Below are 15,214 nucleotides of genomic sequence, written 5' to 3' on the forward strand. Positions count from 1 at the left end.
TTTTGATACATTCAAATCTCTGAATAATGAAAATTTTATCTGAATTTCGATTCAAAATTAATCTCATATGTCTATTCAGATGTTATTAAGCAAATAAACAACAAAAATACTAAAGTGAATGAATCTTCAAGTATAACTAAAGGCTGTCTGTGCCCCCATAAGGGTGATCCATCCTTTACCTCTATTTGTCCTGTTCGCTGTTACTACTGAGAGTGAAGGTAAAAGAAAATCCCAAATTTTTGTGCTGTCACCAGAACAGGGATATATGGATATCTTCCAATTGGGACATTAGTTCTGTGACAACAAGGATTTCCCTCACGTTGGAGGGATTTCCTGTCACTTCCTGTTTTGGCTTTGGGAGAGGAAGTGGAAATCTCCCCAATGGGAAACAGATGGGAAAAAAACTCACAGCAGTTATGATCCTTCATTACTCTATCCAAAATGGGAAAAAAACGTTTATTCTTTAGCTCTACTATCATTATCCCCATGGCGTGTTGGTGTACTGTCAGGTCCAGGATGGGAGTCCCCTCAAGAGCATGGCAAGACAGCAAATCATACATCAGCGGTTTCTACTGGCTAGTGCTCAAGTACCTCAACTGTTTCAGCCAGTTCACCCATACATAGATAGGTAATTGTATTTCTTTTCTAATCAAGCATTACGAGACACAAGAACTTAGTCTTAGATGATTAGGTTATGAAACTACATTCAGATGTTTGGACACTAGAAAAAAATGCTGTAAGGACAAACTTAGTATTACCCCTCCCACTCCAAGCAAACCTCACTTTTTTGTTAGTGTCCTTAGGTGTATGATTGTCTTCGGCTTTTTTTTGTTGTTTTATTTTTCTTTGCTGATTTACAGCATGATTCTTCTACTAAGTTTGGAGCTGCTAGATATCAACTACAGCTTCTATTTTTGCAGCTTTCCAGATGTGATGATTCAGCACTGCTGGAAAAGCATATCTTAAGCCAGCCTGAAATGTTGCTTTGGGCACTGGATCCGCATTAGGCAATCACCTAGGTATTAGACATGTGTGTTTCGTTTTGATTAGTTTTTCGGATTAAAATTTTATTTTTGGAGATTTGTATTCGAACCTCCAAAGGGACATAGTAACGAATGTCAACAAATCCGAAACATTTTTATAACAAAATTAATAAATGCATTCGTTTCACTCAGACAACGTTACATGATGCAATAGTAGTTCAGGCCGATGGGGAAATGAATTAAATTTTCAAATTTGTTTAATAATTCCAATAACAAATGGATTTGAGTTTCTTTCTATTCGATAATTCTAATACACATGATGTCAGTCGATATTATCAAATCAGCTCTTGCCATTTCTCTTGGTGGGTTGGACTAGCATCAAAAATATCAAATCCTTCCGAACTGGACCCTGCAGGGTTCCACTACTCCTTGTCCTGACTGTTGTCCCCAATGAGAGTCTCTTTCCATCTCAGAAGCCTCCATAGCACCTTCAGGTGCACCTGCTACCTCCTGTTTATTCAGAGAGAAACATTTAGCTACAATGCAAGCATTCATGTTTAGCCTGTCAGTCCCTTTAGAGGCATCAGACTGCAGGGGCAGCACAAAGGCTCCCTCACTCTGATTTTTCTTCTGATTGCACCTGTACTTACTGAGAGAGAGAGAGAGAGAGGAGGAGGAGGATGGCACCTCATTTGATTCTGAGGGTTCAGCTGAAGGCTCTCCCAAGTCTGTCCTAAATACACTATTGGTACAGGGAACTTGGATGGCAGAAGAAGCTCTGCATCTGATCAACATCTTGGTAAATATATTGCCGATTCTTTGCTGGACCCTCCATGTATGGAAAACGGTCATAGGGACTTTCTCATTCATTAGCGTCTGGTTCCAGGGGAACTTTCGCTTTCTCCAGAGGTGTTTGAAGACCCCAACCACAGGTGTGAGACACCAGACCTTGATCTTCTGGCATCCAGGTTCAAAAAAAGCTGGACAGGTTTGTCGCCAGGAGCAGAGACCCTCGGGCTTTCACAGTGGATGTTCTGGTGACTGTTTGGAATCAGTTCCGTTCAATTTATGTCCGTCTTTCTCCTGTTAAAGCTACTTCCTCATCTGCTTCAAAGAATTGAGAGAGAGGGTGTTCCAGTGATCCTTAATGCACTGAACTGGCCCAAGAAGCAGTACTGCTCGGACTCCTTGCAAACGCTGAGACTCTCCGTGGGCCCTACCAGATCAGCCATATCTTCTGTCCAAGGGATCAAATAGAGTAAAGTGCAACAGCGCTAGGTGTCTGATAATTGATACGAGAAATAAATAAATGAATAAATAAATTAACTAGACAAGCAGCTAGCATAGGAAGTAAACCTCGAGAACTTCGGATAGTAAATTGACCAAAAAACATATGCAGCGCTCATATGTTAGATAATATCATGATCGCATAAATAGAACAAAGATTCATGATAAAAATAAAGCATTAAAATATTAAATAATAAACTAGTGACTTCTGTGGTGCATCCAAGGTTGAGAAACCAGTAGAAAGTTTGTGACTCTTGTGGTAAAGAACTGAGAATAGCTTGCACCAACCAGATGTATCAGCACATGGAGCATGGAGTAATTAAGACCTACTCCTGGTACTCTGAAAGGGAAGCCACTGGAGAGGATGATGTCATCTTATCTCTCGCCACTAGATGTCATGTTCCCAGGACAGCAGGACAAAGATCCCAGAAGTGTCCAGACAGTTGGGGGCACTTATTATATAGCTGCCCCATGGTTCCTGCATTTTGAATTTTGTAAGTGTGTTTTATACTATTTGAAATTACTACACAAATAAATACCTACTACACTATCAAAGTTTCTGGCCTGTGGCTCTCTTATTATGGAGGGAGCCCGGGCTTTTTGAAGGTGCTCGATTCTTCCTGGCTTTCTGTGGGTTGCTGACTGATGTGCTGGATTAATCCCTCCATTGGCTGATGTACACATCTGGGATCTCTGTCCTGCTGTCCTGGGAACATGACATCTAGTGGCGAGAGATAAGATGACTTCATCCTCTCCAGTGGCTTCCCTTTCAGAGTACCAGGAGTAGGTCTTAATTACTCCATGCTCCATGTGCTGAGACATCTGGTTGGTGCAAGCTATTCTCAGTTCTTTACCACAAAAGTCACGAACTTTCTACTGGTTTCTCAACCTTGGATGTACCACAGAAGTCACTAGTTTATTATTTTAATATTTTAATGCTTTATTTTTATCATGAATCTTTGTTCTATTTATGCGATCATGATATTATCTAACATATGAGCGCTGCATATTTTTATGTCCAAGGGATCAGTTCATCCAGCCCCTTGGTTATTGGCATGCATGTTGAAGCCCAAGTCCTGACGGACAGGGCCTATCAATGTCAGTCATTCCTACACTCTTGAAAGCTGGAAAATCAACTTCTCACAAAGTCTATCATGACTCCTGGTAGGTCTACTTTGCACAGTAGTGTGATGCTAGGAACATCCATTCCAGGAATGTGGGACAAATCCTGTCTCAACCCCTCTCGAAAGTTTGAAACAGCATTTGGCTTTACATACTGTCAAGCTCATGCCATTCTTTTCCAGAAGAGACCATTTGCCTTGGTGAAAGTCTTTGTGAAGGTTGCACATTGTCCCCTCTGTACACTCCCTAGTAGCTCCATGGGAACTCATCTTGGTTTTAACAATTCTTCTGCAACCTCCCTTTGAGCCTATCAGGGATATTCTCCTCCCTCCCTCTTTCATTAGGTTGCCTTTCTTTGCGTTGGCTGTCACCTCTGTGAGATGTGCCTTTGAGTTATTAGCTATTCCTGTGAGGAACCCTTCCTAGTGTTTCACAGTGTACGGTTATCTTGCAGCCTAGGGCCTCTTTGTCCTGAAGGTGGTTTCCTCCTTCCACTTTAACCTGGACATCTCATTTTCCTTCTTATGTCATGTTAAATAACATTTCAGGGAGATTTCTATCTGCCCTTTAGATGTGGTAGGCACTGAGTGAGTCTACCTCTCAGCTAAAGCTTTCTTTAAAACTATCAGACTTTGTCTTCCTGAGTGTCCTTTTAGGGAACATCCTGTTTCTTGTTTCACCAGTGCCAGGTAGATTAGACAAGTCATCTCTTGAGTCTACAGTCTTAAGGATATAGTTCCTCCTTTTCTTGTTAAAACACTCTCTACCAGCTCCATCAGTGCTTCATGGACTTTTCAGTATCTGAAATCTGTTTCCCAGATTTGCAAGGCTACCACCTGGCCTTCTGTTTCTATGTTTGTTAAGTTTGGATAGTCAAGAATCTTCCGATACCAGTTTGCGGTGAGGGTGCTTCAAGCTGCTCTTTGACTTTCAGTGGCTGACTGCCACCCTGTTTGCTCATTTGTTTTAGGTTAGGGTTTGTTGCTGTGTTGCCCACCCCTTCAGTCACATCACTTTTAGACATCCCAATCATTTAAACCATGTTCCTGTGTACTGTAATGTGCAGTTAAGAACATAGAACTGTGGCTTGCTGAGAGTGAGAGGGTTTATGTTAGGGCTGTGCTCACAGCTGGTTTGCCAGTGCCCAATCACATGAATGTAACCACATAACTCAATCATCTAAGACTAAGGTCCTGTGTCCTGGAATCTACTCCAAGAAAAGGATTTTTACAGGTAGGTAAAAAATCCTGTTATCTATTCTTAACTATACAAATTCGATTCATTGTTGCTTGTTTCTCAGGGATGTAAAAAGTGACAGTCCTGTCACACATAACACTTACTCTGACCTTTATTAATATAACTGGCTTATAAATTAGACCCCAGTGCCAGATCTGCCTGATCTTCTCTTGTGTCTGCTCTTTGTGTCATCTGACAGGTATCTGTTAGGGATAGAAAGCCACGGGTGACGGCATAAAAATACAAACGTAGAGAACTATGTGATGTACTATTAATAAAGGTTAAAAAGGTAAAAATGTCCGCTTATTTTGTTCATAATTGAAAGGTAAAAATCAAAGGTGGTATGATCTAAGAACATGAAATATGCATTGGTTATTATAAATTATGCAGATCAAGATCATATGGAATGAACACAGTGAAAGACATAGGTAAACCAAAACAGTTGGTGGAGGACTAGTTTGCGAACATAAATTTGAGAGATAGCCCCCAGATAGCCTTTAACAGTATACACAAACAGTGAAACCAATACTCAGGCAGTACTCACTACCTACTTAGTCTGTGGTCAAGAATCCTCAAAAGTCTTCACTCGATTCTCAGGAGAACAGTATTTGCTATAAATGGTTAGCTATCCTACAGCAATTCACACCATTTTTCTTCAATTGTTTGCGCCTGTTCATTTTGACATAATCCAATTAAGCTCCAAACCTTACTGAGATCCTTCTGTTAGATATTCATTTGGCATCACACAGAATTTCATGTAAATTTTGACTATCCTATGTATGTATTTACATATTTGTCAACTCATATCTGATTCTCAGCACCATGTCTTATATGCTCAAGAGCCTTTTTATTAAAGTTTTTTTGGCACATTTTTTTTAAGAGGTATGTGATTGGGTCTTACCTCAACCCTCCCAAATGCTTGGATATGGTACAGGGATGCAGAATGTCAGAACACATGTACATAGCCAATCTGTACATACATAATAAAAATACATCTAATTATGTGATAATGTAGTAATTAAGTTTACTGGTATAAAATGATGATGCGTATTCCTATACACCAGGAACATCATTAGTTGCTCATCTGTCCATCACTGATGTTAGACAGTTTCACTTTCCTTTTTAAAATCATACATTTTCTCTAATATTGAAGCCCATATGTAAATTGGAGTTCCTACCTTGTCACTTAGAATGCAGGTTACCTTGGCACCCATGTAAGTTGTGGTGGATACTAACCACATTAATCAGAACAAAGTTTTGTGTACAGTACCAATGCCGCCCTTTGCTGCAATTGCAGCACTTTTATGGAATGCTACCCAGCTTTTCAAAAGCACACAGTATTACAGCTCTACAGTGATCTGAAATTGGGAGCTCTGGTGCAAAGATCTTGATGTCAAAGTAACTAAGACATTGTTGTAACCTAGATACTGTATTGTATCCCCATCTATTCCAAAATTATCCACTTTTATTGAGCTGAACCATCAGCATATCTGTAGAGAAAACGTTCCTTTGTTGCAATGATGACCCTACATCTTTGTGAATTTAAAAGTTTGATTCAGTCCACAAAGTTGTTTCCACTGTCAATGAATGAAAGTTCACTGTAACATACTGTATGTTTGTTCATAGTATAGCATATACCTCCTGTGTCGACCAGCCATCGGTTTCTGTTTCCTTTTATATCAGCAAGCTGGATGACTGCCACTATATCACCACGACTGAGGCTTAGCTCCATTTCCTTACTGCTTGCAAAACTATTCACTACTTGGTAGAGTTTTTCAGGTTTGTAGCGTTGCAGTAGCTGCTGGATTTGGCGTTCCATGACTGGTGTGTTCTCCTAATACAAGAAAGGAGATAACAGTGGGATACAGTGGACACTGATCATGCAGCTTCAAATATCTGCAAAATTTGTAGATTTCAGAATGTAATAAGCAATTCCACAAGTCATTTTTAAAGCATTTGGTAAGCTACTAATACTCAAGAAACACAGCAACTGTTCTTAAGTCAGATAAGTCACTGACTTTTGTTCAATATCCAGCAGAATAAACACACATGGCTCCCCAGAGGCAGTAGGAAATAGTTGGTTAGGCCTAGATAAAATACACACTCTTCCTCAGACATACCAAATAGTAGGACTGCTATGGGGCCTAGAAGCACAGAGGGCTCAGCACAGATAGAAATCAAGCCTTCTTTACCTGGCCATATAAGAGCTAGGGTAATTGTAAATTAACTAGGGGAAAAGTGAGATTACACTTATGTACTTTTAGAAACCGTAATGACATAAAAGCCTAAGCTTGCCTAAAAACAAAATAAGCACAAGGGACAGTACTTACTTTTAGTGTGATGTGTCCCTTGGGCTTCTGTCTTCTAGTTCAGTAGTAATCTTCCTCCTCCATTGCCCCTCCTCACCCCCACCACCGTACATTTCCAGTGCGGTAGGAGTTAGTAGAACCGAGGAGCTGTCACAGGGTCTCATCAAGACTATCCAACTATGCCTGGCCTTTCCACCTAGCTTTGACTTTCACAGAAGCTGAAGCACAAGGGACAATTTTCACTGGAGGTAAGTAAAGTCCCGTTTGCTTATTTGAATTTTTTTTTGTAAACTTAGTCTTTAAGTATATATACTGTAATTAGAAAAAAGTTCTAATACTTGTATCAAGTTATTATAAATGTTTCTACAGTAAACCGATGGGATAATGTAATCATATAAACTTCCAGGCAGAAGTGCGATTTTTAAAATTTTACTATGCATGTGTGCCTAGAACTGTAAAAGGTGTCTTCTGCACACTGAAGAATCAGACCACCGCTCTCACGTAAAGCGAATTTGTCTGAGTTTTCAGCAGACCAACACCCCCTTCTCCCGGCATAAAGCTCCCATCAACAATGTTTAAGCTCAAGCAGTAGCATTAATGATTGGAGCACTGTGCAGGGGACTGTCAGAATGCTGGAGGCCTATACTGCTATGCTGTGTGAGTAGAGGTCTGGCTCTCCAATGTACTGCTGAAATGACAATCTTTACAGTTCCAAGCACACACAGTAAAACTTTAAAACAAAATATGTCATGTTCTTTTTGGTATGCAGCCTGACATTGGGCTATAATGCAGTATCTGAGCAACCCATCAGCAGGCCCAGGTATTACAGGATGGTACATGTGGCTATTCAGTTACTAACTTTGGGGAAATCAATATTTGCATAGGCACTTTGCAAGGATTCTGGTCTTTGCTGGAGTTAATGAATCGTGAAACAAAAATGTATAAGCTAGCAGTTCATGCTGTCCACTATCTGCTACAGTTGCTACTTTATCTGACTTTTAATTTCCACAGATTCATTCAAGCATGATTTAAGCTGTATCATAATGCAAATGCACAGAGAGGGTTTAGCTATGGGGCTCCATCATTTGCTCATTACAACTGCTCTAATTAAATATTTCTACCCTCCCTCATTATTAATAGCTCACGATACCCACTGTCAGTTCCAGATTTATGGCATCCATGTGCTCCTCCTGCAGGTATCTTAGAGGCATATCCCTGCATACTGTGAATGACCCAATGGCATTTCTGACGCTTTAACCTACATATACGCATGTGATCAAGTTTATTTTTTTTACTCTGTCACCTATAATAAAGCATATACCTCACAACCAGCATTGATCTGGTGGTAAGGACACTAAACATCCTCACAAGTGACTGAAAACCCTATCTCCAGAAACATATTAAAATTACATTCTGTACTCTTAGGTCAAATCAAAGTTGCTATCTAAACAATCTGTTTACTATTTGAGATACGCTGTTTCACACCAGGTGATCTACAGTGACATCTGTGTGCATCATGACAGAAGTTATATTGGGCAATATATATCCAGGTCAACAGAACCTTTACTGAGTTACGTGTGTTTAAAGGATAAGTTCACCTTTGAGAACATGTTATTACATGTTCCACCCTAAAAATGGGTGGAACATGTAACATGTTACCATAGTCGCAGCAGCCGCCTGCCCCCCCTTGCCTCTGACAGAAGTCTCCCTGTACTATCAAGTTTGAAAACAGCACGGGTGCAGACCTGTCGGCTCACACAGTTGCATCATTCATTCAGGGACTTCTGTGAATGAATGAACTGCAAGTCCCGGCCTTAGAGGCTGCCGGCTTGTAGTTTTCAATAAACTACCGCGGCACTGTGGAGCGCCGTGGTAGTTCATTGAAGCTTCCTGTCAGAATATCTGCTTGTTCATACATCCCTGCAAAAAAATGTGCATTTATTATTTTTGTGTAAAAGGTGATAGATAGATAGATATATATAATGCACACACTATATTGCCAAACGTATTGGGACGCCTGCCTTTTCACACACATGAACTTTAATGAGTTGGCCCACCCTTTACAGCAGCGGTTCTCAACCTGGGGGTCGTGACCCCTTTGGGGGTCGAACGACCATTTCCCAGGGGTCGCCTAAGACCATCGGAAAACACATATTTCCGATGGTCTTAGGAACCGAGACACCGCTGCTGTCTCCGGCGATGTGTGGGCGGGATGATACGCTGCTCCTGTCACCTGGCCACACCTCCGGGATCACTCAGCAGCTCCGCCTCCTCGCCGCTGATTGGCCACCGGAACTGTAGCTCAGGAGAGGCACACAGGCGGCCAATCACCGGCGAGGAGGTGGAGCTTGGAGAGGAGGAGCCGAGCGGCAGCGCGCGTACATCAAAGAAGACCGAGGGAGCTGCCGGAGTGAGAGGAGAGCGGCCAGAGAAGGAAGACAGCTGACAGGTAAGTGAGAGAGCGAGCCCAAGCTGGAGCAGGGGTCAGCAAAGTAAGTATCATTGGTGTCAGTGGGAGGAATAGTGCCCCATCATTTGTGTCACTAATACCAACGATGGGGCACTATTCCTCCCCCCACTGACACCAACGATGGGGCACTATTCCTCCCCCCACTGACACCAACGATGGGGCACTATTCCTCCCCCCACTGACACCAACGATGGGGCACTATTCCTCCCCCAACTGACACCAACGATGGGGCACTATTCCTCCCCCCACTGACACCAACGATGGGGCACTATTCCTCCCCCCACTGACACCAACGATGGGGCACTATTCCTCCCCCAACTGACACCAACGATGGGGCACTATTCCTCCCCCCACTGACACCAACGATGGGGCACTATTCCTCCTCCCACTGACACCAACGATGGGGCAGTATTCCTCCCCCCACTGACACCAACGATGGGGCACTATTCCTCCCCCCACTGACACCAACGATGGGGCACTATTTCCCCCCCCCCTGACCCCAATGATGGGACACTATTCTCCCCTCCACCACACTGACATCAATGATGGGGCACTATTCCTCCCACTGACACCAATGATGGGGCACTATTCCTCCCCCCACTGACACCAACGATGGGACACTATTTCCCCCCCCCCCCTGACCCCAATGATGGGGCACTATTCTCCCCTCCACCACACTGACATCAATGATGGGGCACTATTCCTCCCACTGACACCAATGATGGGGCACTATTCCTCCCACTGACACCAATGATGTGGCACTATTCCTCCCACTGACACCAGTGATGGGGCACTACTCCCACTGACACCAGTGATGGGGCACTACTCCCCCCACTGACACCAGTGATGGGGCACTATTCCTCCCACTGACACCAATGATGGGGCACTACTCCCCCCACTGACACCAATGATGGGGCACTACTCCCCCCACTGACACCAATGATGGGGCACTATTCCTCCCACTGACACCAATGATGTGGCACTATTCCTCCCACTGACACCAGTGATGGAGCACTACTCCTCCCACTGACACCAGTGATGGGGCACTACTCCCCCCACTGACACCAGTGATGGAGCACTACTCCCCCCACTGACACCAATGATGGGGCACTACTCCCCCCACTGACACCAATGATGGGGCACTACTCCTCCCACTGACACCAATGATGGGGCACTATTCCTCCCACTGACACCAATGATGGGGCACTATTCCTCCCACTGATACCAACGATGGGGCACTATTCCTCCCACTGATACCAACGATGGGGCACTATTCCTCCCACTGACACCAACGATGGGGCACTATTCCTCCCACTGACACCAACGATGGGGCACTATTCCTCCCACTGACACCAACGATGGGGCACTATTCCTCCCACTGACACCAACGATGGGGCACTATTCCTCCCACTGACACCCAACGATGGGGCACTATTCCTCCCACTGACACCAGTGATGGGGCACTATTCCTCCCACTGACACCAGTGATGGGGCACTATTCCTCCCACTGACACCAGTGATGGGGCACTATTCATCCCACTGACTTCAGTGATGGGGCACTATTCCTCCCACTGATACCAACGATGGGGCACTATGCATCCCACTGACATCAGTGATGGGGCACTATTCCTCCCACTGACACCAGTGATGGGGCACTATTCCCCCCACTGACACCAGTGATGGGGCACTATTCATCCCACTGACACCAATGATGGGGCACTATTCCTCCCACTGATACCAACGATGGGGCACTATTCCTCCCACTGATACCAATGATGGGGCACTATTCATCCCACTGACATCAGTGATGGGGCACTATTCCTCCCACTGATACCAACGATGGGGCACTATTCCTCCCACTGATACCAACAATGGGGCACTATTCATCCCACTGACATCAGTGATGGGGCACTACTCCTTCCACTGACACCAATGACATGGCACTACTCCTCCCACTGCAAAATTACAGTTATGAAGTAGCAATGAAAATAATTTTATGGTTGGGGGTCACCACAACATGAGGAACTGTATTAAGGGGTCGCGGCATTAGAAAGGTTGAGAACCACTGCTTTACAGCTATAACAGCTCCAACTCTTCTGGGAAGGCTGTCCACAAGGTTTAGGAGTGTGTCTATGGGAAATTTTTGACCATCCTTCCTGAAGCGCATTTGTGAGGTCAGGCACTGATGTTGGATGAGAAGGCCTGGCTTGCAGTTTCCGCTCTAATTCATCCCAAAGATGTTCTAATCGGATTGAAGTGAGGACTCTGTGCAGGCTAGTCAAGTTCCTCCACCCCACACCCGCTCATCCATGTCTTTATGGACCTTGCTTTGAGCACTGGTGCGCAGTCATGTTGGAACAGGAGGATGCCGTCCCAAAACTGCCCGTAGGGTTCAAAAGGGGCCCACCCTTTGCAGCTATAACAGCTTCAACTCTTCTGGGAAGGCTGTCCACAAGGTTTAGGAGTGAGTCTGTGGGAATGTTTGACCATTCTTCCAGAAGTGCATTTGTGAGGTCAGGCACTGATGTTGAATGAACTGATGAATTCATCCCAAAGGTGTTCTTTCGAGTTGAGGTCAATCAAGCTCCTCCAACCCCAAACTCGCTCATTCATGTCTTTATGGACCTTGCTTTGTACACTGGTGCGGAGTCATGTTGGAACAGGAAGGGGCCATCCCCAAACTGTTCCCACAAAGTTGGGAGCATGAAATTGTTCAAAATGTCTTGGTATGCTGACGCCTTAAGAGTTCTCCACACTGGAACTAAGGGTCCAAGCCCAACCCCTGAAGAATAACCCCAAACCATAAACCGCCCTCCACCAAACTTTCCACTTGGCACAATGCAGTCAGGCAAGTAAAAATTGTTTGATCATTCTTCCAGAAGCGCATTTGTGAGGACAGGCATGGATGTCGAATGAGAAGACCTGGCTCGCAGTCTCGGCTCCAGTTCATAGCAAAGGTGTCTATCTGGTTGAGGTCAGGACTCTGTGCAGGCCAGTTAAGTTCCTCCACCCCAAACTCGCTCATCCATGTCCTTATGGACCTTGCCTTGTGAACTGGTGCGCAGTTATGTTGGAAAAGGAAGGGGTCAGCCCCAAACTGTTCCCACAAAGTTGGGAGCATGAAATTGGTATGCTGATGCCTTAAGAGTTCCCTTCACTGGAGCTAAGGGTCCAAGCCCAGCCCCTAAAAAACAACCCCACACCATAATCCCCCCTCCACCAAACTTTACACTTGGCACAATGCAGTCAGGCAAGTACTTTTCTCCTTGCAACCGCCAAACCCAGACATGTCCATCAGATTGCCAGACAGAGAAGCAATATTCGTCACTCCAGAGAACACATCTCCACTGCTCTACAGTCCAGTGGCGGATTGCTTTAAACCACTGCATCTAACGCTTTGTGTCACTTGGTGATATAAGGCTTGGATGCAGCTGCTCGGTCATAGAAACAAATTCCATGAAGCTCTCTATGCACTGTTGTAGTGCTAATCTGAAGGCTACACAATGTTTGGAGGTCTTTAGCTATTGACTCTGCAGACAGTTGCTGACTTCTGCGCACTGTGCATTTCAGCATGCGCTGACCCCGCTATATCATTTTACATGGCCTACCACTTTGTGGCTGAGTTGCTGTTGTTCCCAGTTGCTTCCACTAACACTTGACCATGGAATATTTTGTAGCAAGGAAATTTCATGGATGGACTTATTGCACAGGTGGCAACCTATCACGGTACCATGCTTGAATTCACTGAGCTCCTGACAGTGACCCATTCTTTCACAAATGTTTATAGAAGTAGTCTGCATGCCTAGGTACTTTATTTTGTACACCTGTGGCCATGGAGGTGATTGGAACATGTGAATCCAATGATTTGGAGGGGTGTCCCAATACTTTTGGCAATATAGTGTATGTATAGTATACTGTATATACAGTCATGGTCTAAAATATTTCCACCCCTGCATTTCTGTCAGATAATTATGAACCACTTCGCCCAGAAAATTGTTTTGGCATTCTCATATTTATTTCTTTTGTTTGCATTGTTATGACACAAAAAAGTGGATTAACAAAAAGCCAAATCTGGTATATTCCATGCAAAAATCGCAAAAATTGGCTGGACAAAATTAATGGCACCCTCAATTTAATATTTGGTAGCACACTCCTTGGAAAAATTAATCAAAATCAATCGCTTTCTATAACCATCAAGTTTCTTGCACCTCTCCTTTTCCCAACTACTATTTTGAGATCTCTCCACAGGTGCTCTAAGGGATTCATTGCCGGCCACTTCAGTACTCTCCAGTTCTTGGTCTTAAACCATTTCTGGGTGCTTTCTGATGTGTGCTTTGGGTCATTGTCCTGCTGTAAGACACATGACCTCTGACGGAGACCCAACTTTCTGACACCAGGTCCTACATTGCACCCCAGAATTCTTTGGTAGTCTTCAGATTTCATAATGCCATGCACACGGTCAAGACATCCAGTGCCTAAAGCTGCAAAGCAACCCCAAAACATCAGTGAATCACCACCATGTTTGACTGCAGAGACTGTATTCCTTTCCTTTCTTTAAAGGCCTCATTGCTTTTTCTGAAAATATTAAAATGATGGGTTTTACCAAAAACCAATTTGTCCACAGCACATTCTCCCAAAAGGATTTTGGCTTTCTTGGGTAAGTTTTGGCAGCAGTGGGGTCCTCCTGGGTCTCCTACCATAACGTCCCTTTTCATTCAGATGGCAACGCATAGTGCGAGCTGACACAGTTGTCGTGTGTGCCTAAAGGGTCAGCTTGAATTTGTCTGGAAGTTAATAGAGGTTCTTTAGCCACTATGCAACAATCCTTCATTACAATCTTTGATCAAGTTTTTCTCTTTTGTCCATGGCCAGGGAGATTAGCTACAGTGCCATAGGCTGTACATTTCTTGACAATGTTGTACACAGTGGACACAGGAACATTAAGGTGTTACTAAACCCCTGCATTCACTATATCTGGTCCCCCACAGTACACAGAACATGAAAATGCAATTATTTTAGTAAATATAAACTGCTAAAAACCTTTTCTCATCAGCAGTTAGAGCAGTCTTGTGACTTTTATCAGTGTCCTGCAGAGCACTAGTTAAAGCTTGTAGGAGATTTCATTCATCCCTGATTGTCCTATAAGACTGCAGGACCCCTGACCCTCAGTCTGGACAGCGCTGATTCTGTGCTGATCACATGCACTCTACCAAGAAAAAAAAACTTTCTAGTAATATACAACAAACTGAGCATGTGCAGCTTGCTACCAAGGCTCTGTTCTATCAGCAGATGGATGGGGACAGTAGAAGAAGGGGAGGATCAGAGAAGACAGAATAAAACAGCCTTTTTACACAATGTGATGGAATAACCCCTTAGATTCCACAGTGAGTATAACAAGCATGCTTTACTGCATATACAGACTGATTTTACTGTTGTGGGTTTAGTAACACTTTAACATCTGTTACAGGAGCTTGATACAGGTGAGTTTTATTACAAATCACAGGAACATCACAAACTTGGAATGCAATTATTTCTTATAATTTTGAGAAGGTGCCAATAATTTTGTCCAGTTACTTTTTGGGGATTTGCGTGGAATGTGTCAGATTTAGTTTTTTGTTCCTCCACCTTTTTGTGTCATAACAATACAAACAAAAGAAATAAACATGACAACGCTTAAACATTTATAATTGCAACAATTTTCTGGGCAAAGTGGTGCATTATCTGTCAGAAATGGAGGAGAGAGGGGGAGGGAGAGAGGGAGGGAGGAAGAGAGGGAGAGAAGGGGGGGAGAGGGAGGGGGAGAAAGA

At 43.7% G+C, this 15,214-nt stretch overlaps 1 protein-coding gene across 1 annotated transcript in view; it reads right to left on the reverse strand.

Annotated features, from left to right (window-relative positions):
- The window catches only part of LOC149441925 (rho guanine nucleotide exchange factor 37-like), a 106,426-nt gene that overhangs the window by 18,575 nt on the left and 72,637 nt on the right, over window positions 1–15,214 (reverse strand). Inside the window, exon 13 of the mRNA XM_089656757.1 lies at window positions 6,267–6,462. Within this exon, the coding sequence (XP_089512883.1) occupies window positions 6,267–6,462 (196 nt within the window). The remainder of the gene's footprint in view (window positions 1–6,266; window positions 6,463–15,214) is intronic.

Source organism: Staurois parvus, unplaced genomic scaffold (assembly GCF_062004578.1).
Source record: "Staurois parvus isolate SC_StPar_1 unplaced genomic scaffold, SC_StPar_1.0 ptg000934l, whole genome shotgun sequence".
Lineage (NCBI taxonomy): Eukaryota > Metazoa > Chordata > Amphibia > Anura > Ranidae > Staurois > Staurois parvus.